The sequence below is a fragment of the Monodon monoceros genome, unplaced genomic scaffold (assembly GCF_005190385.1).
Source record: "Monodon monoceros isolate NGI ecotype Baffin Bay Population unplaced genomic scaffold, NGI_Narwhal_1 Super_Scaffold_21, whole genome shotgun sequence".
Taxonomy (NCBI): Eukaryota; Metazoa; Chordata; class Mammalia; order Artiodactyla; family Monodontidae; genus Monodon; species Monodon monoceros.
In genome coordinates this window covers 147,848,508-147,874,570 of record NW_021703778.1, presented here as the reverse complement: position 1 = coordinate 147,874,570, position 26,063 = coordinate 147,848,508, and the positions used below count along the sequence as shown (strand labels likewise).

General features: G+C 52.1%; 2 protein-coding genes across 11 annotated transcripts in view; both read right to left on the bottom strand.

Annotated features, from left to right (window-relative positions):
• Positions 1-20,852, bottom strand: part of GPATCH2L (G-patch domain containing 2 like) — a 213,380-nt gene extending 192,528 nt beyond the window's left edge. For 8 of the 9 annotated variants that reach the window (XR_003796086.1, XR_003796085.1, XR_003796084.1 and 5 more), the window contains exons 1-2: positions 19,917-20,477; positions 18,091-18,192 (exon numbers count right to left, since the gene is read on the bottom strand). Coding sequence is in view for 6 of the 9 variants with exons in the window: in XM_029239556.1 (XP_029095389.1) it covers positions 18,091-18,192; positions 19,917-19,930 (116 nt within the window). In the remaining 3 variants the exon portion in view is untranslated. The other variant, XM_029239550.1, reaches the window with a different exon arrangement.
• The window catches only part of IFT43 (intraflagellar transport 43), an 88,625-nt gene continuing 81,917 nt past the window's right edge, over positions 19,356-26,063 (bottom strand). The window contains exons 6-9 of one of the 2 annotated variants that reach the window (XM_029239559.1): positions 20,823-20,895; positions 20,497-20,572; positions 19,917-19,979; positions 19,356-19,451 (exon numbers count right to left, since the gene is read on the bottom strand). In XM_029239559.1, coding sequence (XP_029095392.1) covers positions 19,422-19,451; positions 19,917-19,979; positions 20,497-20,572; positions 20,823-20,895 — 242 coding nt within the window. In that variant the 3' untranslated portion in view covers positions 19,356-19,421. Of the gene's footprint in view, positions 19,452-19,520; positions 19,786-19,916; positions 19,980-20,496; positions 20,573-20,822; positions 20,896-26,063 lie in introns of those variants that run through there. The other variant, XM_029239558.1, reaches the window with a different exon arrangement.

The window sequence follows — 26,063 nt, the reverse complement described above, 5'->3', positions numbered from 1 at the left end:
CACCATCACCATCACCATCACCACCATCACCATCACCATCACCATCACCATCACCATCACCATCACTCAACACAATACACACTACGTGCCAGGCGCCATTCCAAGCACTTGATATGCACTGACTCAGTTAATCCTCACACAGCCCCATGGGGTAAATGCTATTATTTCCCCCATTTTCCAAGTGAGGAAACTGAGGCAAAGAATGTTGAAGTAATTCGCCCAAGGTCACAGTTGTAGAGCCAGGACTTGAACCTGCATGAACCACAGCATTACTGCCCCCAAGTGTACCCCAAGTTTCACCACGTGTGCCCCTCCCTGTTGGCCAGGTGACGGTCACCTCTGGGCCCTGAAGTTGTTGCCTCCCCCAGGCTGCAAGCTCCCGAGCCTGGGGATGCAGCTAACTTGGTGCCAAAGGAGCCCCAGGAAAGCATCAGGCACAACCACGGAGCAAAGAGTCCTACTTTCCAGCCCCAGTGTAGACAGCCGTGGGCCCAGCTTCCTGAGAGCAGGGGGACCTGGACCCGAGGGCAGCCTTGGAAAGCAGCTGTTCAGATGAGATGGGCGTCATGCTGCTTATTTGGAAAATGGGTGAATAGAGTAAGAGAGAGGCAAGGTTTTGTTTACTATAGTTTCTAAAACCTCTTCCATCTCCCAAGTTATATGACTCTAAAGCAGAAGCTGGCAAGCACTTCTGTAAGGGCCCAGAAAGTAAATATCTGAGGCTTTGAAGACCATACAGTCTGTGTCACAACCAACAAACTCTGCCAGCGCAGCGTGAAAGCAGCGGATGGTATGTACATGGATGGGTGTGGCTGTCTTCCAATAAAACTATAAATATTAGAATATCTATAGATATCTGTGAATATTAGATACTGAAAGTTGAATTTCATATCATTTTCACTTGTCATTAAGTATTGTTTTTTCTTTTCATCTTTTCCCCCAACCATTTATAAATGTAAAAACCTTTCTTAACTCACAGGCCACGTGAAAATGGGTGGCAGGTGGCAGCTTGCCAGCTCCTGCTCTAGAAGGAAAAGCCTGGATTGGGAGACCAGAAGTCCTGGATTTGAATTACAGGTCTGCCATTTTTAGCTGCACAGTCACAAGCAAGTCCCTAACCTCTCTGAGCCTGTTATCTCCCAGGTGCAATGGAGATACCACCATCTACCCACCGCCCCCACCAGCATGCACTAAAATGGGAAGATTCAGGAGCACATAGTCAGGTCTTGGCAGCAGGTGCAGTCCTCCGGAACGTCAGCAGGGCCATGATTCTTCCCCACAAAGCCCTTGCAAGCTGAAAAGTCCTGGACACTGTTTGTCCCTTTCCATCCTTTGCTGCCACCTCTCCTCCATCTCCCAGCCCTGGGTCACCTCTGCTCCCCAGCGCCTGCTCGTCTGAAGGTCCAAGCCATGCACTGTGGAGAACCCAGGATCAGAGTGTGCTCCTCCGGCCACCCTGGGACCCTAGGGCCTCAGGCCTTCCCTGAGAGGGGTGTGTCCAGCGTGTCGGAGCCCTTGGGAGGAATTCACCACTGCGTGCACCAGACATTCAGACCTTGGAAAGCTCTTCATTTACGCCTCCTTTTTTACAGCTCTTTGTTCAGGAATCTTACTGACTGGGTAGTTCCAGATGTACAAGGACTCTGGCTTCTGCAAAGGCCCTTGTGTCACCAACATGGGATACTTTTTGTGGCCAATGGCAGAAAGGGAAGAGGCTTAAGAGCAGAAGGAAGGCATGGAAGGAAGTTGGGCCTCATAGAGCTATGAGCATCCCATCCCCAGGGCCTGGTGGTGGGCAGCACTGAGTCTCGGAGGAAGAACCCGGGCAAAGGCTGGCATGCACATTCTCTTCCTTAAGCCACGTGTCATCTAGATTCTGGCCCCTTCGGGAAAGGGAAGCAGCTAGAGTTCCTGTCTTTGGTACTTTCAAGCACACATTATGCATGTCTGGGCCAGGGAGGGAGGGGACCCAGGGCAAGGAGCATCACAGGCAAGGTTCCCCTGCCACTCACCATCTGTGTTAGTTTGCTAGGGCTGGCATACCAAAGTACCACTGACTGGCTGGCTTAAGTAACAGAAGTTTACTTTCTCACAGTTTTGGAGGCTGGAAGTCCAAGATCAAGGTGTGGGCAGGGCTGGTTTCTCCTAAGGCCTCCCTCCCTGGCTTGCAGATGGCTACTCTTGTGTCCTCACATGGCCTTTCCTCTGTGTGCAAGCATCCCTGGTGTCTCTCCCATTTCTTATAAGGACACCAGTCATACTGGATTAGGGTCCACCCATATGACCTCCTTTTACCTTAACACCTCTTCAAAGGCCCTATCTCCAACGACAGTCACAGTCTGAGGTACTGGGGGTTAGGACTCCAACATGTGAATTTTCGGAGGACACAGTTCAGCTCATAGCACCGTCTCTCGACCTCCAAGCCTGAGCTCCTCACAGCCTCCCCTACCCCATGATGATGTGGGCACTGGGGGAGCCCTTGAGATCCTGAGCCCACAGGTTCTTGCAGACAGGAAAAGGCAGCCTCACAGGGAAGGGGGGACATGTTTTTGGAGGTGGAGGGGTGACTCTATGTACGGATAGCACATGGGGTTGGTAGGAGAGGGGGGGTTGTTTCAGTGTAACAGCGGCATTCCTTGAGGACCAAACATGACTGTCTGAGTCTAGGGAATAATGGGTTGGAGGGCTCCTGGAGGACACTCTAGATTGCCCACAGCCCCACAGCCTGGAGGCTGCATCTGCCCTCCGATGGGCAGCACCTTTTGCCCCAGCTCCACATGTGGCTAGCAAAACAGTAGTGGCAGAGTCCCAAGCTTTTGAGCCGAACAGAGTCCCACTGCAGCCTGTTCAAAATCACTCCAGCAGTCTCCTGGGCCCCGGTGACCTCACTGATAGTCAGCCTCCCCTCAAAGGGGGATGGGCGGGTGAGTGGAGGGTGTGCAGGAGGTGAGGGCACCCAGCATGTTGACTCGGCCTTCATCTCAGCCTCTCAGGCCCGCCCCAAGCCGTGTCCTCTCTCCTGCCACCGCCGCACAGAGAGAACTTTCTCCAACTTGTGTGTGTGCTTCCTTCCCGAGCTCTCCCTTCCCTGCCTGCCCCTCCCCCCGAGCAGGGCCAGGGAGAGGGAGGGTGGCTGGTGGGCTGGGAGCTGCCTCACGTGCCGCCCCTCCTCCCTGAGCAGCTCCTGGTACAATTATTAAACGCAAATTACAAAAGATGTGACCCAAACGATCTTTATTTCTTCTCTCAACAAGTGCTGCCTGCAGGGCCCTGATTCCAGATTCCGTTTCAATTATCTCGGCCATTTTAGACACAAAGCGTCGGTGTTTGTGATCGCCAGCAAGGAAGGATGCAGAGGAAGGCCCAGTGGCTCAAACTCGGGATGCCTGCCTCTCCTGTCCGAACTTGCAATTGCAGCGATTAAGGGCACCCAAAGCAAAAGACAAGACCGGCTGGAACAGGTCGCATCACCGCACTACCTTATGCCCAGGGGACGAGGTTAGAGATCCACAAGCGCCAGAGGCCCCCCTGGCCGCAGGACGTGCTAGCGCAGCCCTCCTCAGCTTCCCCCAGTGCTAAGGCCCCCTTCTGCTTCTCCATGCTGGCGGCACCCTCACTGCTCCAGGATGGACAAGAGCAGAAGCACGGGCTTCCCCACCTCTGATCACTCGTTCTGGGGAGAAGCAGCAACACACCTCCCCTGTCCACAGGTTGTGGAGCCGGCAGGAGGATCCTCACGAAGCAGAGAAGGAAACCCGTTGTGAATCCATGATCTTCCTCCAGGACCCCCAGTCCCCTCAGCAAGAAACCATAAAGTGCCTGGAGGATGGAGATTACATCTTGCTCCCCAACGTGCCCAGCCCGATGCCATGCACACGGGATGGACGTGGTGGTGAGAAGCCCTGATTCTAGAGTCCGGGAAGTCTGCCCTCATCCTGGCTTGCCATTTACTAGCCAGATGACCTTGGGCGAGTTCCATGACCTTGCTAGGCCTCCATCAGGGTTTTCATCTGTGAAACAGGGACGGTCTTGGTAACTACACCTTGTAGGGTTTTTGTGAGGATTTTAGACAATTTGATGGCAAGCCTTAGCATGGTGCCTGGCACACGTAAGCGTGCAGCGAGTGCCAGCTGCTGGAGTTCTGGCTCAATACAGGCGGAAGGCCAAGCTGCCCCAGCCAAAGCCACAGGGGTAAACATTTCAGGGGTCCCTTCCCTCCCACTCGCCACCCCTGCTCCCTCCTGGACGCCCATGACCCCAGGAAGGCCTGGGGGTGCTGGCCAAATACTGGTCCCCTGGCTGCCCCATCCCCACTGCCAGGCTGCCGGGACCAGGCCCGCCCGGCCACGGAAAGGGCGATTTACAGCTGCGCTTAGAGGGCTGGCGAGCTATTTGTCACAGGGGCCCGGGCACCTTGTTCCACCTGTGTTGAGTGTGTTTTATTGGTGTTGAGCAGAGTGAGGCCAGAGTTGAGTCGGGGATAGGAAACCCACTCAAGTGAAAAATGAGGAAAGCCAAATGGGATTGAGAGAGCGATAGGGGGAGAGCCGGCGGGAAGGAGGTGAAGGGGTGGATTGTAAAACACAAGACAAATGTGTGCCGCGGCCCTGGGGTTACTGGAGAGGGGCTGGGGCCTTCTGTACCTTCCCCGCTGTCTCGCGACCCCACCAGGACCCCAGGAGGCACCAGCAGCTGCAATGGCAGGCAGGTCAAAACCATCAAGAGACAGAGACACAGAGACAGGAGTAGGGGCTGCAGACTCTGGACCAGAGGATCCTCTGAGCCTGCAGGCCACGGGACCAAAAGAAAAAGGGTTTTAAAAAGAAAAGCAAACCCATCCCAGCCTGGGCTTCTGCTCCGAAGTCCTCTCCTTGCAGCATCCCTCTCCCCAGCCTACTCTGGGGAAAGGAGGCGGGCTGATCTGCTTAGAATTTCATCCCCTTCCCTCAGTGTCCCTCAGCGCAGAAGTTTCAAGTCCAAACTCATGAAACGAGGCTGTGGCGAGGCAGAGTTAGAGATCTCCCTGTCAGGAACAAGAAAGGAAAGAGAGACGGAGAGAGAGGCAGAGGAAGAGAGAGGTGGGGGGAGGAGAGAGAGGGAGATGGAGAGATAGACTCTCGGCTTTGTGCCTGCAACAAGCCACTAAAGGTGCATTTTTAATTAAATTTATACAAAATGTGTCAGTTTTATCTCTAGGTTTCAAACCTGACTCTTTCCTATCAAAGAGGAGTATTGATCTCCATTGCCCCGGAGCTACCTGACTGAATTAAACAGAATAAATAGAAGGAGGACGACTGAAAGGGCTCAGAAGCAACTGCAGAGAGGCAAAAATCTAATGGCTCCACAGTCATTTTCTGCAATTAAAAAACAAAACCATTTAGAGAGTCTGTTAACACCTTGAAGTCAGAAAACTCTCGCTTCAAAAAAAACCCAAAAAGGCTCCAAACAGCTGCCAGGCAAAACATTTTAATTGCTCTATATTCTTCCATCTTTGGCGGGCACTTGGGTGTCTATGCGTTTCCCTGTGACACCCAGGCACGTGCACGGCTCTGTCCCCTGGCGCCCCGCCCCCCCTGCCACATCAGTCCCCCAGTTCCCTGGTTGTTTGCACTGTGCAACCCCCAGCCCCAGACGCACACTCAGGCTTCAGGAGCTGGCTCTCTCCCTCACTAGCAAGTGACTGTGCCTCTCTCCACCCGTTTCCTCATCTGTAAAAGAGGGACAGTAATACACATTTTATGGGGTAGTTGCAAGGATACTAAAGTAATACATTAAAGGACTTTGTGCAACGCCTGGAAAGGGTAGATGCACCATCAGTGGTGCCTTAAAAAACTAAAGGTCCATCCGCAGACATTGTCCGGTTGTCCTGAACGTGGTGACTTCGTATAAATACTGGCCATGGTACCCTCCCCTGTGTCTTACTGGCAACTTCTCTGAGGTATTAACCCATTGTGTTTTCCTAGTTGGGCCTTTTCCCTCATAAGACTCTAATTGTGACTCAGGCCCTGTGACTTCTCATTTAGTCTCAGTGGCGTCAGAAGTGGACGTTCCAGTCACCTAAGAGACCTGTAGAGTGACCGGCAGGCCGCCAAGGTGATGGTCGTTCTGTCTGGCTATGGAGCTACTATGGGAATCTGGCCAGGGCCGGCTTTGTGGCATGTGGTCGTGTAGTTGCACAGAGCCCTGCACTTTAGAAAGGCCCCACGCTTGGGCTAATGCGCGGTTCTCCCCATCTTGAGATTCTTAATCATTTTTGAACAGTGGGCCTTGCATTTTCATTTTTCACTACGCCCTGCAAGCTCGGTAGCTTGTCTTGACCTCAGCGTATCCCTACTCCGCCCCCATGTGTTTCCTTTGTACTTATTTCTGTCAAGCGCCACTGTGCTGTCAGTTACTCAAAACCACGGAGGTGTCTTCCCTTTCTCTCCTTCACTGCTCCTACTGTCACTGAGACCCGCTTGCCTCTCTAGAGCAGGTACTGAATCCATATCCATCCCTTCCCTTTCAGTCCGAGCTTCCCTTGGCTCAGGCCCTCACCAACATCGGGGAATTGAAATAATTCCCCCCTGCTCAAGTCTCTTCCTCTTCAATCCATTCCAATCGAGGCACACTTGGGCCTGGCCACTGTGCGTCACTAAGCTGAGGTCAGCCTGCGGATGTGGGGCTACTCCGGGCGTGGTCCTCACACCAGCAGCATCAGCACCAGCTGGGAACTTACTAGGATTCCACATTCGTGGCTGCCTCCGAATCAGAATTCCTGATGGGGCGCAGGGATCTGCGTTTCAACAGGCCCTCCCCGTGATTCTGAGGCTCAGGTTTGAGAAGCATTGCTTTTCGATGGGTACTGGTCATCAACCAGCCCTACCTCCCCAGCCCTCCAGACCCGATGTGGCCCTGCCTGGGACTCATGTCCCTGCCCTCAGGCCCCTCTGGGGAGGTGGAATGTCCAGGCCACAGAGCCCATCACTCCTCTGCCTATCAGGAGAACCGCTCACGCCCGTCTCCACGTGGGCAGTAGTGGGCTGACCAATGTGGCTTAATTAAATGGGGGAAAAGATCAGGTTAATGCCAGATAAGCAGGCAGGATTAAAACAGACAGAAAGAATGGACAAGGGGGGAGCTGTCAGCACCCCGGCCTGTCTAGAATGATTATTAATAATGATAAGCAGGAGAACAAGAATAATAAAGGAATAATGAACTGGTTCTGAAAGTGACAGGAGATGGAATCTGATAGAGGGCCGAGCCCTGGGGGCCTGCTGCCCTGGGGGTGGGGTGCAGGCTGTGTTTGTGCTGGAGGCTCAGGGCTGAGGAAAGGGCTGTCTTCCTTCAAGGAGGCCAAAGACCCAAGAGGCCGATCTGACCCAGGGCCCAGTTAAACCTACAATCACTCTCCTCCCTCTAGATGACTACAGGTCTTAAAGCCTTAAGGTGCACCAAAATCACCTGGGGCACCACATTTAAAATGCAGATTCTCAGGTCCCACCCCAGAGATTCTGATTCCCCAGGTCTAGGGTGGTGGCCAGGCCTCCGCATTTTGTAAGCCTTCCCTGGAGGGTCCACACACATGGTCTGTGAACTATGCTTTTAGAAACACTGATTTCTACACCAGGTACAGTACTCAACCTGGAGCAGGGGGCACATTTCATGTTTGGATCATTTCCGAAAACACATCTGGCAGCAGCTGCCAAAGGACGGAGAGCAGAGGGCTGAGGAGGGGTGAACCAACGCCGTCCACATAAGCTCTGCAAAGCAGGGCAAAGGCGGGCCTACATACAGGGAGGAAGCTGCACCAGAACTGGCCTTGCTTGTTAAGCTCTGGTACCTGGTGTTGGCACTGACAGACACAAGTATTGCCATCTCCTTTGCCCAGGGGTCACAAACTCAAAATGTCCATGGAAGCCAGAGGAAAGAAGCAGGGCCTGGGGGCGCTGGGGGCCCCAAGCCCTGTCCTGTCCCCTCCAGGTAGTGTGGTGAGGGAAAGCGGGCTTGGCATTGCCGGATCTTTCCAAGAAGCAGAGGTCTGTTCGTTTTTCCCGTGATACTCCTGATTTTTAAATATTGACCGTTAATGTAAAAATGTCAAGAAAACTGTTTTAGCCAGTATACTGTGAGTGCAGACTTCAGCCTGTGAGCCGGCCGTTTGCAAGGTTCTCGAACAGGGTTGGGGGTTTGGGAAGGTGCTTGTTTAAAATGCACATCTCAGGTGTCTCCTGCCTGGACTCTAATCCAGCGGGTCGGGGCTCAGGAACCTGCGTGCTTGGTAAGCTCTGTAGGGCCCTCAGATGCAGGTGGTCCGTGTCAGGTGGCCACCTCTGAGAAACCCTGGCTTTCAAGTGTTGTCGTTGTGCCTCTAGACTCTAGGATAATACCTTAAACAGCCCACTGAAGGGAGGGCACAGGGCAAACCTGATGTCCTTGTCACCCTATGCCCAGTGCTCCTGTCATGCTGGGTGGATGGCAGAGCTTCAAGGGTCTGGCATCGCTGTGGCACATCTACTGCCCCTCACTGAGGGGACCCCGGTGTGGGTTCAGAACCTCGCTGTGGCCCCAGTCCAGAGGAGGAACCAACAGAACACTGAATATACACAAAACAGGAATGAACACTGCCCACCTCATCTAGTGCTTCATGAGGATGAAACGAGAAAGGCCTGGGTTTAAGCCTTACTTTCTCTTTCCTCTAAAATGCGCACGACTGCAGTACTCACCTCGTGGAGTTGAGAAGACTGAGTAAGATAATGTACAGAAAGCATTGCATACGTTGCCTGAAGCCTGGTAAGGGCTTCATAAATGACAGCGACTACTATTACTATTACTGGAGATAAACAAGAACTAGGACACATGCTAACAGGGACGCAGCAGGGACTTAGCTCTTAGTCTTAACCAGGGACAAAGCTATCTCAGGGAATAGCGCCTGACACCGTGCCTGGCCACAGAGAATTCACCAGTGTGTCAGACACGTGATCAAGAGGCCGACAGCGGATTCCCACTCTGATTTTTCCCTCTGGGACTGAACAGAACACGCCCAGCCCCACCTTCCCCCTCCACACAGACTGGCCTAACTTTTCAGGCCAGGCCTCCCCTGTCTCCACCACGGGCACCCGGGTCTTCTCCCTGTGGCCTCACACCCGCTCTCCTCAGTCCCCTTTGCCCTGGACTAGCCACCCCAGGGGACTGGTGCTCCCTCTGCCATTTTTTACCCAATGGGTGGTTGGAACGAGTAGAAGAGCTGTCTGTCTTTCCAGGGGCTTGATGGGAGGCTGGCAGAAGGAATTGAGAGGTGAGCCAGCGCTGGGGGGCAGCAGGGTCCTTCAGAGCAGTCAGGGTGGAAGGAAGTGGGCTCAGTCTGCATGACCATTGCATGGAAGGGCTGATGAGGGGATGGAACTGTGGGGCAGCGAAACCTACGGAATAATGTCCACCATTGAAAAGAATGAGGAAGAGCGGTACCAAGAGGAAGGTTCCACAGGATGTGTTGTGAAGTGGAAGAAGCAAAACGTGGGCCATGCCTGCAGAATGGTCACTACTACATAAATAAAACCAAGCTCTGGGTCTCTATTTGTACGTCCATGTGTATGCAGGTGCACAGAAACCTCTGGAAGGACATCATGGTCACCTCTGGGGAGGGTGGTGAAATGAGACGGGGCAGGGCAGGGTAATAGGGATATTCACTATATTTAGATATATAGTTTTTAGTTTAGTGATTACGTATATATGTATATGCATAATTTGGTGAATATGTTAGTAAAGATCATAGTTTTTAAATGGGATTTGTAAGCTTTTAAAGAGAGAAACTTTTTTTTTTAAAGATCTGGCATCAGATGTTCCTACGTCTCTGCTCATCCCCCAGGTCAAAAGATTTCTTGCAATGCAAAACATGGCACAGCCTGCTCTCTCTAGGGTCACATCTATTTTAAAAGGTCTTGGGTCTTCAAGGTTCCTTGTGTCCTTCCTTGCTCTGTGTTCAACGGACCTGCGTTCCCATTAGAAAGTCAAAAATGATTCCCAAATGCCTGTATTTTACTTCAAATTGGACTACAAATTGCCTACCTAGTCACACTTGCTGTATTTCCCTTTCATAGAAAATCATGGAAAATTAAACTGCAGATAAAATTTTAAAGCTAGCTCCGGAGTCTGAGCAGACCCCTAGTCTGAGGGGCAGGGGCGGAGGTGGCACTGCAGGGCCTCTCTGCTTCCCGACCCAGTTCTCAGGGACAGCCAAGCTGCCGGGCACCATGGCACAGGGGATGTTGCAAAAATTGGTACGATGCTGTGGGACAAACAGAAACTCGGCCAGCTCGGCTACCTGAGGTGATGAGGGAGTGATGGGGAGAATCTTTTTAAAGTCATGCTTATTGAGGTACAATTTACATACAATAAAAAACACCCTTTTTTAAGTGGATAGTTTGATGAGTTTTATAAACAGACATGTAAACATCTCCACAATCAAATTATGGAACATTTCCATTACCCTAAAAGGTTCCCTCCTGCCCCTATGTAGCATCCCCGCCCCGCTCTGCCCTGCCCTGCCTTACCCAGGTTTCGGTTTTATTCTTGTTTTTTCTGTTCTCTAGTTAGAGAGCTAAACTGACTTCTTCTCTTTGCTTAGCTTCCCCTACCAAGTGCTATCTCCTCCAGCTACACCCTGGGAGGTGGCTTCCTTGTTCAGTCTTGGTTGCAGTGTCTTTGTCCTTAAAACTGCACGAGCACCTTGGAGGGCGTTGTGCCTTAGCTACAGTGTAGTGCTGCCCACTGGGCTTCAGTCAGAATGAGCCTGGCCCTTCACAAAGCCCGAGGCAGCCTCCCCTCTGCCGGCGGACAGCATGCCACCCCGACCGCTGTGTGGCATGGGGGGCTCGGCTACCAGGTCCCTGCTCCTGGAGAGATCTCGGCACAGTCGCCTAAACACCATCTCTTCCCCCACCTTCAGCAGTGACGCCTCCAGACCATGATGGGTAACATGTGGCCCTCTGGAGGGCACACCCTGTCTCCTGGTAGGCCTGGTAACCGTGACCCCCCCTGTTCTCTGCCCATAAAGCCACCAACAGAGGCTCTTCGTGCCCGACCCCAGCAAAGAAAGGGAGCTATCTTCTTCTCCTGCTGAGAGGACACCAGATTCTTTTGCCAAATGTCCACTGTGGGATTTCAGTTTCTCCTTCTCAGGCCTCCTCAGCTGGACTGGGTTCTAAGTCGGCACTTCCATGAGTGAGAGAGGGATCGAGCTCTGGTCAACCCCCGTCTATCCCTCTCCAAACCCAGCCCACACCCCAGCCATGCCACTGGGGTTTGGGAGGCATATGGATTTGGGGGAGAAGCCACTACCCACACCCCTAACCAGCTGTCTCCTCTCAGCCCTGCCTGGGAATCTTTCCTCACCAAGTCTAGCTGGACCACCCCAGGCCCACTGTTTGGGTCCTGTGAGAAGCAGACACCAGGACAGAAAGATAAAGGGGAGAGGAAGCAGGAGGTAACAGGGAGAGGCTTCAGGTGGTGATGAAGGTCTGACAGCTGTGAAGAGAGAGGGGAGGAAGGAGGGTTGGATAGCAAGGGTCTCAGACCGCTGTGCAGCTCTGAGAAAGCCCTGGTCAGACCCAGGGGAGCTCTGGTGCAAAGACTGTCGCAGAGGAGTCCTGTGCTGGCCAGGAACGGTGAGCCCTGCACCGCCGCCACGTTCAGCAACTGGCTGGCTGCTGCCTGGGAAGCTCATGGCCTCGGCCTGCAGGCTGACCCTGAAGGCACATCACTCCTTGTGCAAGTTCTCCTGAAGGGCGAGCTGAGTGGCGCAGCCAGGGCTGTCCCTCCTCCTGAGCTCGGCATGGGGACCCTGCTGGCCGGCGGATAGGGTGTGCTCTCCTGTCCCTGAAGCCTGAAAGCCAGACACATTCCCTGCAGCCTCAGCCGCTCCCTTCTCCGTCACACCTCAGTCGCATGGCTGACGCACTGGTGGCAGCCACAGAAAGAAGGCAAACCTGCTAACTTTGACTGCTGAGCTGGACCCTCATCCCGAGCGAATGCCGTCAGCTCCAGGGCAGAGTTTAAACAATTCAGTGGAGGGCAAATGGCTGAGGGTCCAGTTATTGGCCCCGGAAATATCCCAGGACTCTGCTCAAACTCTTGCCAGACCCATGATGGAAACAGGGTTAAGCTTCCTGATCAGAGGGGGATGACTCCAGGGTAGGGAAACTGGATATTCTCCAGGGCTCGTGTGGTTTTAGCTTATCCATCAGGCGGGGGGTCCTGGTTACTGACAAAAGACATTGGCCAGCCTGCAAGTCAGGACTCGAGTTCCAGTATCCATGACCTTGGGTGAGTGCCCCTGGCGAACAGGACCCTTACAGGCAAAATGAGGAGGTGGGGCAGGTGTCTCAAAGTCAGTGCCTGCAGTGTCCAGGCAGAAATGTAAGTGAGGGTGAGGGTGAGAGTGGGGTGGCGCGTGCTGACCTGCCCTTACCCAGGGGAGCTCTGGCCTCTCCGCGCATGTCACTCACTGCCCTAGTGACTATGGCCCCAAGGTGGACAGATCTCCCAATTTCCTAAGAGAGGCTGGAAATCTGGGTTTAATGTGAAACCTTTCCATTTTAAATGTTGGTAATTAACCAAATAATTAAACAGTCGTGTGTTGGGATGCAACTAGAGATTATCATACTAAGTGAAGTAAGTCAGAAAGAGAAAAGACAAATACCATATGATGTCACTTTTATGTGGAATCTAAACTATGGCACAAATGAACCTATCTACAAAACAGAAACAGACTCATAGACACAGAACAGACTTGTGGTTGCCAAGGATGGGGGGGGGCGGGAAGGAGAGGGATGGACTGGGACTTTGGGGTTGGTACATGTAGACTATTACATTTAGAATGGATCAACAGCAAGGTCCTACTTTATTGCACAGGGAACTATATTCAATACCCTGTGATAAACCATAATGGAAAAGAATATTAAAAAAGAATGTATATGGGGCTTCCCTGGTGGCGCAGTGGTTGGGGGTTCGTCTGCCGATGAGGCGGACGCGGGTTCGTGCCCCGGTCCGGGAAGATCCCACATGCCGCGGAGCGGCTGGGCCCATGAGCCATGGCCGCTGAGCCTGCGCGTCCGGAGCCTGTGCTCCGCAACGGGAGAGGCCACAACAGTGAGAGGCCCGCGTATCGCAAAAAAAAAAAAAAAAAAAAAGAATGTATATATGTATAAAACTGAGTCACTTTGCTGTACAGTAGAGATTGGCACAACACTGTAAATCAACTATACTTCAATTAAAAAAAACAAACTTATGTGTTGGCCAAATCAATCATGTCCTGTGGGTCGAAGTCAGTCCGTGGGCCTCCAGCCCACGACCTTGGGTTAGATGCCCACATAGGAGCTGTCAGCGCCTAATGCCCGTGACTTGCCATCAGGGGGAATGTTGCCTGTCCACCCAGTGTGATCAGAACTAATCACCATCGAGTGCTTGCTTCGTGCCGGACACTTGACGTATAGTATGTGGTTTAATCATCGTAATTCTACAACAAAGACAGGAATTGTTTTCTACCTCACTCTATACATAAGAAAACGGACGCACGAGGAGGTATGCAGCTGTGACCTGGAAGCACAGGGACCTGAACTTGGCATCGTCTGCATTCTTAGCCTCCGTGCCCTCTTACCTTGCCCCCTCTGGGTTGACCTCTGATTCCTGAGGGACACTTTAGCACCGAGCAGCCCAAATAGTATCCGGGCGGTTTCTGAGACTGGCACTTAGGAGGGCGTCCCAACCCTGTGCGTTCTTTCCATCCAGGGCTGTGGCTCCCCTGCCCCTGCCCCTCTCAGTGCCGTCCTGTGCATCACCTCCAGTCTGCTGGCAGGACGTGCGTCTGGCGGGTCGAATCCACTGCAGCCCGAGACCTGGAAGAGACAGCCTTTTGCAGGACTCTTTCTGGTCTTCGTCCAGCCCCTTCACAGCAGGTGTTCTCTCGTGGGGAGCACTCCCCCCCCCCACAGCACTGTTTACTGCAGCTGTGGCAGGTGCTGCTAGGAGAGCTGGACAGCCATCATTCTGTGGGAGCCAAAAGCCTCTGTGGCCCGGGAATTCTGGGCTAATGCTCGGTGCTGGCACGGTCCCCTCTCTCGCTGACCCCTTCGGTCCAGGTCACCACGACAGATGCTGGGAACATATGCCGGGAATTAATTCACTCCGCCTTGGCCACAAGAGGGGCAGCCTCTTTCTCTCGCTGCTCCCGACACCCTTACTTTCTGATTTCTACTTCACCAAAGGAAAAATTGGGCTTTTCTCCCTCCCTTGCTCCTAACCCCCTTCCACTGGGCTTTCTCATCATTATTCTGAGCCTGCCGCCCAAGGTATTTGATTCCGAGAGACCCCCCTCACCCCACATCTCAAACAGGATCAGAGGCCAAGGAACCCAGTCACCCTTTCCAGCTTTCTGTCTCCAGATGGATTCTGTCCCAACTTTGCTGCAAGTGATAAGTGGTTTTTGTTTGTTTTTTCCTTTTCTTAAGGGAAATTTGTGTCTCTCTTTTAGGAGCCAGAATCTTCCCACCCTTCCAGTCTTTCCTTACGTCTAACTCCAATCACTCCTACTGCGATTGCATTTCTGAACAGCAACAAGCAGCTGAACTTTGGGAGTCTGCGGCTGTTATTTCTCACCTTCATTCTTTCGTCTAAGGAGGAATTGGCAAACTTTTTCTGTAAAGGGCCAGAGAGTAAATAATTCAGGCTTTGCAGGCCACATGGTCTCTGTCACAACTCAGTTCTGCTACTGCAGCCCCAAAGCAGCCATAGACAGTATGTAAATTAAGGAGCATGGCCGTGTTCCAGTAAAAGTTAACAAGAACAGGTGGCGGGCTGGATTTGGTCCACAGGCTGTAGTACGCTGACCCCTGCTTTAAGCAAACCAACCCACCTCTGTATTTCTTAGTGGAAAAACCAAGCTCCCTTTCTCTCTCTTCACCTGCACTTTGCAGTGGATCACTTGGGTTCCTCCACTCATCCGGAAAGCCTCTGTTTTTCAAAACCAATGCTTTGAGAACACAGAGGAATCTTGTCTATTTCTCTACTAGCTTGTAAGCTCCTTGGGGTCAGGACCATGTCTTATTTGACTTTGAACTCCTGGAATATGCAAAGGCCTTGACAGAAACTCAAAGAACACCCAGCCTTACCCTGAAGAAGCTTACAGGCTGGTGGGGAGAGCAGACCGATGAGCTCTGTGCTCTCAACAGAGATAAGCTCAATGACAGAAAGAAGTCAGGGAGGGAGGAATCAGGAGGCTGTGCCTCCTATAAACTTAGCAGTGACCTTTGAAACACGTACGGAAAGGAGACAAGAAAAAGAATCTTAATTTTTACTGAATTAATCCTGATACTCTAAAGCACTGAAAAACAAACAAACAAACAAACAAACAAAACCAATGCCCTGGAAAACAGTTTCGGCAGTTTCTTAAAAGTTAAACATAAATACACCATCCGACCCAGCAATTTCCCTCTTAGGAATCTACCTTAGAGAAATGAAGACATCTGTCCACACAAAGACATGGCCATGAAGGTTCACAGGGGCTTTATTCTTAAGCCCAAACTAGAAACAACCCAAATGTCCATCAACTGAGGAATAAACAAAATGTGGTACATGTCCATACAACAGAGTAACATTCAGCATTCCAAAGGATGAACCGCTGGCACATGCTACGACACGCATGGACCTTGAAAATACACTAAGTGCACGCAGCCAGACTCAAAAGACCACATGTTATATGAGTCCATTTATATGAAATTTCCAGAAACAACCAATCAAGAGTCAGCAGGCAGGTCAGTGGTTGCCTGGGGCTGGGAGTGGGAGTAGGGATTAGCTGTAAACAGGCACAAGGGAGCCCTATAGGACGATGAAAATGTTCCGGAAACAGAATTATGGTTATGGTTGCACAGCTCCATAAATTTACTAAAATCACTGAATTGTATACTTTCAGGGGGTAAATTTTAAGGCATGCAAATTAAACCTCAATAAAGTTGTTATAAAAACAAAACAAAAAACCCTGGTACCAAACCATTCTCTATCCATGGCTGAAAGATGAGGCAGGAGGGAAGCGGAGGTGGGAGCTCCTTGAGAGACGCAGATGTTTGTCGTTGCAATAAAATATCCAATGTGACGTTCCCGAGGTTCACTTTTCCACCCCATCAGTTCCAAAATCGAATGGCAGTCAGATTTTACCAGGCATTACAATCCTACGATTATCCCCATTTTATAGATGAGAAAAAACAGGATCAGAAGGGGAAAGCAGGGGCTTCCCTGGTGGCGCAGTGGTTAAGAATCCGCCTGCCAATGCAGGGGACATGGGTTCGAGCCCTGGTCCGGGAAGATCCCACATGCCGCGGAGCAACTAAGCCCATGCGCCACAACTACTGAGCCTGCGCTCTAGAGCCCGCGTACCTCAACTACTTAAGTCCGCACACCTAGAGCCCGTGCTCCACAACAGGAGAAGCCACTGCAATGAGAAGCTCGCGCACCGCAACGAAGAGTAGCCCCCACTCACCACAACTAGAGAAAGCCCCTGCGCAGCAACAAAGACCCAATTCAGCCATAAATAAACAAACAAATAAATTCATATATTAAAAAAAAAGAAAAGAAGGGGAAAGCAGCTTGCTCAAGGACCCACAGCGACTAAGTGAAGAGATGAGACTGGACCCCAGGCCCGCCTGATTCCAGAATCTGTGTTGTTTGACACTGCTCCTTACTCCACCCACTCATGCCCTTCCCCACTGACTCTTTGGCCTCTGGGAGAAAAGCATAGCACTGCTTGGGCAAGCAGAGCAAGGATGCTAAGCTTTCTTATCTTGCTGTGGCAAATCCTACCTTTCATTCCGGCACCAATGCTCCCAGGAGCCGCCCTCACCACTAAGCAAGAAAGGCCTTGATCTCTGTGAGCAGTACTCTGTGGTCCAGCAACACTGGGCCAGCACTGGAGTCCATTTCCGTCTGGAGCATGTAGCTCCAGAAGCCTGTCTGGGGGTGTCCTGGGGTTTAGCAAAGACGAGCCAACCACCAGGGATAGAGATGGCCTCAGGTTCAGCCACAGGCCGGTCTGCCCACATGAATTTCTTGCTTGAGCTTCTCATCAGAACTACAAGTTTCCAGGGAGCGTGGCACTCAGGGGCCTCACGGTACTGCCATCTGCCCCACACATGGCACGCCCCTGCCTGCGGGAGCTGGCAGCAGCCGCCTGGCCTCAGTTCTGTGGCAGAAGAGCTCACGGTTCCCCTCTCCCTCGATGAGGCATCAACCCTTCTTCCCAGGCCGAGGCATGGAGGGGCCGTGCAGGCCTCTGAGGAAAGTTTTCCAAAGGCGGCCTGACGAGCCCACGGAGCCTGAGGGTGCGCGTGTCACTGGGGAGAGCGGACCCTACATGCACAGAGGCCTCTTTTGTGGTGGGCCCAGGGCTGGGCCCAGCAAGACACAGCGTCTCCTCTCCCCTGGTCCCCTCCCGCCAGTCAACCGCCTTCTGCCGCTACTCAAAGAAGCCGGGCCTATGCCCCGCTCTTGGCTTTTGCAAATACTCTTCTCTCTCCTTGGAATGCTCTTCCCCAGGGACCAGTCCCGCTCCTTCCTTCACCTTCTTCAGGTCTTTGCTCAAATGTCACCTCAGTGAGACCTTCCCTAACCGCCCACCTAACACTGCACCCCGAGCCCAGCACTCCCTTCCCCGTCCTGCTGGATTTTTCTCCATAGCACCGATTACCATCTGACGCCCTCTCTATCTTACTTACTGCTCCATCTCCCCCACCAGAACGGAAGCGCTTTGAGAGAAGGGAGTTTTGCTTGGAGTGTCTGTAACAGCACCTGGTGCGTCCTACGTGGTAGTCAGAATCTCACGAAGGAACCGACTTTCCCACCAGGGCCCGGCCTATGAACAGCAGCTCTGCAGCTACCACCCCATGCCAAAGACACCACGGGAGATTTTGCCAGAGACCAGCTGGGGCTTCTCAGACACGAGCCAGTCTGGGAGAAACTGGTAAACACCCAGTCAATCCGCCACATGCAGGAGGCCCACTCCACACCTCCTCCCCGCTGCCCCCCCCCTCCCGCCGGTGTCTGTAGTAAACCACGTTGAGGTACCTGTCGAAGCTCAACCATTCTATCATCCCTCTTGGGTCATCTTCTTGGGAGGCCCTCTGAAGTCTCGGGTGGGCGACAACGCTGGTTGGAACATAAAGGTGTCTGAGAAGTAAAGGGAGGAAGGAAGTCAATCCCCAGGCCCTGCTCGAGCTGGCTGAAGACCCTCAAGGTTATCAGGGTCCTGAGGCAGTTGAACTTGCCGGTGATTAAGGTACTCGAAATACAGCAATTCCTCCTTTGGGTTTCAGAGTCTTGCAGGCTCAAGAAAAACCAGCCTGGACGGAAACTTCTCAGTGACCATGGGAATTATTCCAAAGGGGGGCTGTCTGGGCTAAAAGTGTGACTCTGGAAAAGGAGGAAACGAGACCCCAAAGCCACTAAATCCCTGAGTTTATAATTAACAGACAAGTATTCTCTTTGCCTGCCCCGGAGCCGGTGGCTCACCGGGGAAGGGCACTGTAGTCAGAAAAAAATAACCCCCAGTGTGTTTCTGAAGTGTTGAGCCTCTTTGTTTTTCTGAATTTTAATGAAGGGCTTTCCATGCAGGGTGAGAGCAGCATTCAGCACTCAGCACTCCCCACAGCCGGGAGCGGGGCTTGGTTAGTTGCCGCCAGACTGCGCGGGCCTGACCCAGAGTGGCATCTAGGAGAGGTGGGCGGGGAGACGTCCTGTCCTCAGATGAGATGTCTTGGGGAGTTAAGAGAAAAACAAAAACAAAAGATGTCTCTGTTTAGAAAAAGGACTGGGCTCTGCTCCAGGTCTTGGCACATTTTGGAAACTGGCAGTGATGATGCTTGGGGGGAGCAACGGAGACAAACAGCTACACCTCTGAAAGGTCAGCGGAGGCCCAGGCTCCCTGAGAGAGTGTTTCTGTGGACGTCTCAGGGCTGCTGAGCTGGCCCCTGCTAATAAGAACCAGAAACAAGGCCCTGGGAACCTGTGGCAGAAAGGAAACCTGTGCTTTGGAAGCCCCAGGCATGGGTTGCAGGAAGAGCGGGGAAAGGGGCGTGCCGTTAGAAGAGCCACCAAACCCTGGCGTGGGCAATGGGTCATCTGATCACGCCCACTGAGAGCTCGAAGGAGACAGTGCAACTTCACCAACATAACTGACCGTCCAAAGTGAGAAAGGCATGTGGCCAGGCCCTCCCCAGGACCCCAGCAGGCAGCCGCATGCCACCTCCCGTATCCCTGCGTCCAGGTGCTCACAGGTAGATGCTCCGGGGAGCTGCTGTGGCTTCTGTGAACCGAACGGCTTCCAGGAGCACCACCGCTTCTCCCCCTGAATCTAGCTTTCCCTCCCAAGCTTCAGCGATGGGGAGAGATGCCCTCCTTCACTCTTGACGAATCTTTCCAAGGGAGTGCTGGAAAGAAACGGAAGAGAGGGCTACAGAAAAAAGCAATTTCTTACAGTCGAACGATCCAATGCGGTCTACTGAAAATAGAAATTTTTATTACAAAATAGTCCACATAAAACTCCTGAGCTGCTTGCAAGCTTCTTTAGTTTTAGGTTTATGGCCTGTGTCTCGAGTCCAAAGCAGAGGTGACCGCGTGCAGGGAGAGCGACCCCCGGGCTCAGGTGTGCGAGGGCTGCTGTCCCACGGGGTCCTCCTTGTCCGTCTGCAGCGCGTCCCACTCGCTGAGGAGCTCTGAGGACACCTCAGTGTACAGACGGTCCCAGTCCCAGCTGACGTCATCCTGCCGAGACAGGCATCGCGGGGTGAGCTGGGGGACGCCGTCCCCTCGGTCACAGCCAGCCTCCTGCCGAGGCCAGCCTCGGAGCCAGCTGTTTCCGGGAACGAGGGGCAGGCACTGCCGCCGCTACGTACCTCTCGAACCTCATGCTCCGGCGCCAGGACTTTGGTGAGGAGCTTCAGGTCGATCTCTCCATCCTGTGAATGGGCAGAGAAAAAAAAAGAAAAAAAAGGCAGGCTGTGCACCTCGGAGGCCTTCGGACAACGACCTCTGGCAAAGAGAGGGGGGCCAGGTTGAGTGTGGTGGAACTTCCCAAATCCAGAATGCCTTGCGAAATTGCAAATGCCTTGTGAAAGAGCAAAACTGTGGGTGGACCCCAATGCCACTGAGAACTGAGGGAACACCATGATGTCCTACAGGTTGGGCACTCCTTGGGGGAAGGTCAATACCAGGATGGCAGGCATGACAGCAGCATATCTACTGATGCCACGGGGGCAGCCAGGGAAGCAGGAGGGAGACTGGCCCTGGGAACGCTGGAATATGTTGGGTCCAGGGATGCTGTAATACCCGAGGATGATGTCTCTGGCAAAGGGACTGTTGCCCGGCAGCCTCAGAGACCCACGGAGGAGAGGCTGTAAGGCTTTGGAGAAACTGAGAACTCCCTATGGATGCTGCCTGGAGCCTGCTCCTCTACACAGAAGCTGCCTCACTCACCAAGGTCTGAAAGGCTGCGTACTTCATGAGGTCATTATCCAGGTCACGGTAGGTCATCACCCGGTTGACCTGGATGCTGCAGGAAAGACGGAATGTGAGGAGGAACCACAGGCAGAACCAGTGCCAGGAGTGCTGCCGGGCCACCAACCCAGAGCCTCGTAGGCAGCTGGGAAGGACCAAAATGGGGAGAAAACGTCTAATAAAATGGGAACCCTGGGATGCAGCCCATCCAGAGACATCTGGATCTCCCCTGGGGGGCAGCACCACTGGAGATGGTGTGTGGCATGGTCCCTGCCTCCTGCCAACTTCATATTAATTTAACATACCTGGGAGGGGCCGCCACCTGCAAAACAAAGTCTTCCTCCTGTACTTCTTCCAGGTCCGGAATAACAGGAATATCTGCAATGAGAGGAGAAGCCAAAAATGTCAGCAGCACGAATGGGCGATCTTGCCTGCTTCTCCACTGGCTACTTATCACCTTCAACGTGCCGGCCACAGTTAGCGCTACAGGCTTTGGGTAGAATGGACACAATGGTCTCTGGCCTCTAGGACCCCAGTCTAGGGCTGTGGAACTGAAGTAGAGGTGCGCGTGGGAATCAAAGGTAGAACTTCAACAATTCCCAAATCTCAGGCTTTACCCCAGAACCTGCTGGGTTAGAATCTCCTAGTGGGGTGGGGCTCAGGTGTCTGTATTTTTCCCTAAGATTTCTTGGGTGATCCTGACATTTGCTCCAGGTTAGAAGCCACTGGCGTGGCTCTCTAAGGAGAAATGTAAAGAAATGAGAAGAAAGTCCCAGACAGCACTTGGGGAAGTGTTTTTATTAGAGGAGAGAAAAGAAAAGAGGAGCTGAATGAACCTGGCGTGGTCAGAGACAGAGGAAGTGGGAAAGCGTAGTGTCACGAGGTGGATGTCACCATGAGTGCACCTCCTCATGACCAAGGTTCACACCTGCATCAGCTCGTCCTAGTCTTTGCAAGGCCTGAGCCTGTATCTGAAGGTCACTTTACGCCTAATGATGTGACCTGGCTTCCCAGCAGTGTGTCCAGGATCAGAGTCTCCATTTACCGGGTCTAATATAATAAACAACACTGACTCTAAAGATGACACTTCCCTTGCTGTCTCTTGGAGATTCTCCTCCTCTGAACTCTCCACATGAGACAGACATACAAACATAGGAAGAGACATGAGGCCATTCCCTTTGTCAATCTAACAAAGTCATGCAAGTGGAGAAACAGAGACACAGCACATCACTTAATTGTGGAAACTTGCTTATTATAGCAGAAAAATCGTCCATCTTCTCCTGGGGATAACCTAACACCTTAAAGAAGTACTACCTTCTCTCAGTGAGTATCACTGACTGGTAGAGGGGCTTTCTTTGTTTTAACCAGTCTGCATAGAGAAAAAAAGAGATGGGGCAGAAAAAAAGGCCAAGCAGGGAGAGACAGTCCTGGAATTCCCAAACCAACTGCAAATATTAAAAGGAGGAAAAATTCCAGAGAGGAGAGAGCAGTGAAGACACCCTTCGTTTTTTTTTGGTTTGTTTTGTTTTTTTGTTTTGTTTGCAGTACGCGGGCCTCTCACTGTCGTGGCCTCTCCGGTTGCGGAGCACAGGCTCCGGGCGCGTAGGCTCAGCGGCCACGGCTCACGGGCCCAGCCGCTCCGCGGCATGTGGGATCTTCCCGGACCGAGGCACAAACCCGTGTCCCCTGCATCGGCAGGCGGACTCTCAGCCACTGCGCCACCAGGGAAGCCCCCACCCTTCGTTTTTGCTTCCATGGACTAAATTTTAAAAAAAAAAAAAATTTTTTTTTTTTTAAGAGACGCAGAATCATTCCAGGAACAGCTGGGAAGACCCTTGCCACTTTCAGGCTATTCATTATTTAGACTTTGCGATGGTTCCAGTCAAGCTAAGCCCGAGTATATAAATGTCAGTTCCCAGCCTGGCATCTTTATCATTGCTTCCAATGGGGGGGTTACAGATGCCGTACCTGGAAAGAGAGACAGAAAGCATGCAAGGGAGAGACGGAGACAGAGAAAATAAGACAGAGAGAAAGAGACAGGCAGAGAAAGAGAGTGATTAAAGGGATGAAAATAAAAAGAAAATGCTGATAGGGAAATACAGAAGACACATACACCAGCCCCAAAATAATGAATGACATTCAGCAAGTCCTCTATCTAGAAAGACGCAGTTCAGAGCTTAGATTCTAGCTCTCTACCCTGCTAGAGAATTAGAGATGGAATTCTCTAATGTTCTATTTCTTATGCTAACAGAAATTCAGCTTGCTCCTCCCTGTTCACTCCGAGTGAAGAATACAGTCCATGTGAGGGCTGCTGATGGCACCGTCCCTGAGTCCAGGCCGAGAGGGCTCCTAGGCTGGCAGGACTGCACGGGCCCTGCAGTGGGGCAGGGCGGAAGCTGGCTGTGCCATGCGCCATCAGCAGTGTGACAGGTCCGGCGTGAGGCAGCTAGCTGCTCCTGGCTCTCCTCGGTGTGAGGCCCAGCCTGAGATGAATATTCAGAAGTTGGTAAGAAAATGCTCCCTGCTGTGCTCAGGGCTCAGGACGGGGTCTTCCCCAAGTCCCCTCTTGCTCTGCAATGTCAGCATTTGGGTCCTGTCAACTCTGCCCAGCTTCTCCCAGCTCTGAGGAGCTGCACTTCTGCCCACTATCCACTCTGAGTCCCCGTGGCTTCCCTGTTTGTCCCCAACCCCCTCCTCCAAATGCGCACGAAGGAGCGTGGGGCTGGCCCATCTGTGACAGAGCGGAGGTCAGCTCAGGCCTTGGCAAAGGGGCCGCTCAGAGCGGCACTGGCGGGGCTGGCCACACAGTGGGACTTCTCTCTAATTGGAAGCCTGGTGTCCAACAGAAACCGGTGAACTGCCTGAGTGGGACCAAGCCAGCGATGACAGCCAGGCCAAGGCAGGCTGGAGCGTTTCGGTGCAGTGACAGCTTGAGCCATCGCCGCAGAGCCTGGCCATCCAACTGCCGGCCCCAGTGGAACAGGTGGCCGTGGAGCAGGTTTTGGGCAAACTTCAAAGAACTTCCTAATTTTACAGTTTCTGATTTACAATCACAGACAAGTGCTTGCTTATGGATATGTATAACATGTTCCCAGGAGTTTCTGTCCTCTTTCTCTCTTCCCTTCCGCCCACCCCTCTCTCTCTCGTACACACACACATGCAGGATGACCCAACCTAGAAAAAGAAAACGGGCTTGAGAAATCAATCCGCTTCTTCACAAAATTACCTGCATGGAATGATCCGGCCCTGCCTGCAATCAGTGACGGCTACTTGACCTGCAAGCCTGAACCAGTGACCTAGTGTCTGATTCAGGGTGTCAAGCTTAACATTCAAAAGCAACAATTTTAATAGAGACAGCAAGAGGAACAAAGAAGTATGCTCTAGGACTATTGAAAAGCAGCCACTATTTAAAAAAATTCAATAATTATGTTAACTTTAGTTTCATTCTCTTCGATGCTGCTGAGAATAAGGACGTTAACAGAAACAATGGGTTTCTTAAGCATATGGGTTAGACTCCTGTCCAGTGGCTAAGAGTGCAGGCACTGGAAGCATTTGAAGCCTGGCTCCCCCGGGTACTAGCTGTGAGGCTTCATCCTCTCTGTGCCTCAGTTTCTTCAGCTGTAAAACGGGGAACATAGCTACACCCACCTCACAGGGTTGCTGTATTACATGCGATCATCTAAAATATCAAGCACTATGCTTAGTAAGTAATAAATATTCTATATTATTCTTATTCATTTAACAGATAAAACATTGAGCATGGAGAGAAACTATGTGGCTCTACCCTCATTTTCTCATTTAATCCTGCCCAGTTGTCACCATCTTCCAGATGAGAATACTGAGGCTCTCAGCAAGATGAAGTAGCTTGCGTGAAGTGAGTCATTAAGAATGGACAGAGCAGGCTTCCAGCTCCAGTTCAACTGCACCCCTCCCCAAAAGGCTGTCCCCACCCCTGCCCAGAGGCTTTCTTTGCAAAGGTCCAGTGACTTCAAGGACGCCTCTGCTAGTGGAGAGGTGAGACAACCGCCTATAGTTGGGACAGCTTTCGTTTTGCCTGCGACCGAGTGTCCTCTGTTCTCGGGTGTTTCTGTCTCCCAATAACCATAACTAAGGGAAGTCTCTCCCTCACCATATGGCCGACTGGCTACTTCCCTACAACAAGGCCAAATGGTGCAGAGAGAAAAATGGACCGACACTGGAGACCCGGTGGCTCCATCCCCCGCCGTCCGTGTCGCACTAAACCAGCTGCGTGGAGAAGGAGGGGAACGGACGCCTCGAACGGCCCCAGGAAAAGGGCCGGCGAGGCAAAAGGGCTGAGACGTCAGTGCCGCAGCAGCGGGTGCCCTCATCCTTCGTTTCAGCTCCCCCAGACAGCGCCCCCTGCTGACCAGTTACCCGCTGCTCTCTCCCAGCTCAGACTCCTTAACAAAACGGGCCTTCCCTGCTCTTTGCATTTGCTCCCAGCCTCTCATGTCAGCCATCTCACTTGCCTTTCACCTGCTTGTATCCCACGTGTTGCCCAATTAGCCACACTGTGGGGAAACTGCATTTGTTCACTTGTTCATTCGTTTATCCATTCATCCTTGAAGGGATGAATGGAGCAGCCCCTCTGTGAAAGGCACTGTGCTAGGAGGTGCCAGTAACAACAGCAGATAAACCCGACATGGGCCCTGTCTTCCTGCAGCACCAGTGTAGTGGGAGATAGCAATAAACACAAATAAATGTGCTGCCTGTAAATGAAAACACACGCTGTGAAGGGAGCTAACTGGACTCTGAGACCAAAATAACAGGGAGACCTAATGTTTTATTTTTAATGGCAAAAGTAATATAATATGTGGTAATAAATTCAAATGCTGTAGACAAGTTTAAGATGAAAAATGTCCTTTCCTTATATGAATCCCAGCCATCTCCCTAGAGGTGATCACTATTAACCATTTCTCATATATGTTTACTGAAAAGAATTTCTGCATACACAGCACATATGTCCTTTTAAAATGTTTGCAAATGGCATCATGTTACGTATCCATTGTTTTACAACTTTTTTTTTTTTTTTTGCGGTACACGGGTCTCTCACTGTTGTGGCCTCTCCCGTTGCGGAGCACAGGCTCCGGATGCGCAGGCTCAGTGGCCGTGGCTCACGGGCCCAGCCGCTCCGCGGCATGTGGGATCCTCCCGAACCGGGTCACGAACCCGTGTCCCCTGCATCGGCAGGCGGACTCTCAACCAGTGTGCCACCAGGGAAGCCCCAACTTTTCTTTTTTTTTAAATTATTTTTTGTCTGTGCCATGCGGCATGCAGGATTTTAGTTCCCCGACCAGGGATTGAACCCACACCCCCTGCAGCGGAAGCATGGAGTCTTAACCACTGGACCTCCAGGGAAGTCCTGCGACTTACTTTTATCTGTCCTTTTCAATGTACACGTGCATCTTATTCTTTTAAATGACCATCTAGTTTTCTATCGGATGGATGCTGCATAATGCCCTTAATTCAGTCCAGAGAGGATCTAATTCAGGATTTTGAGGGGGTGGAGTGTCGAGTTAGGGAAG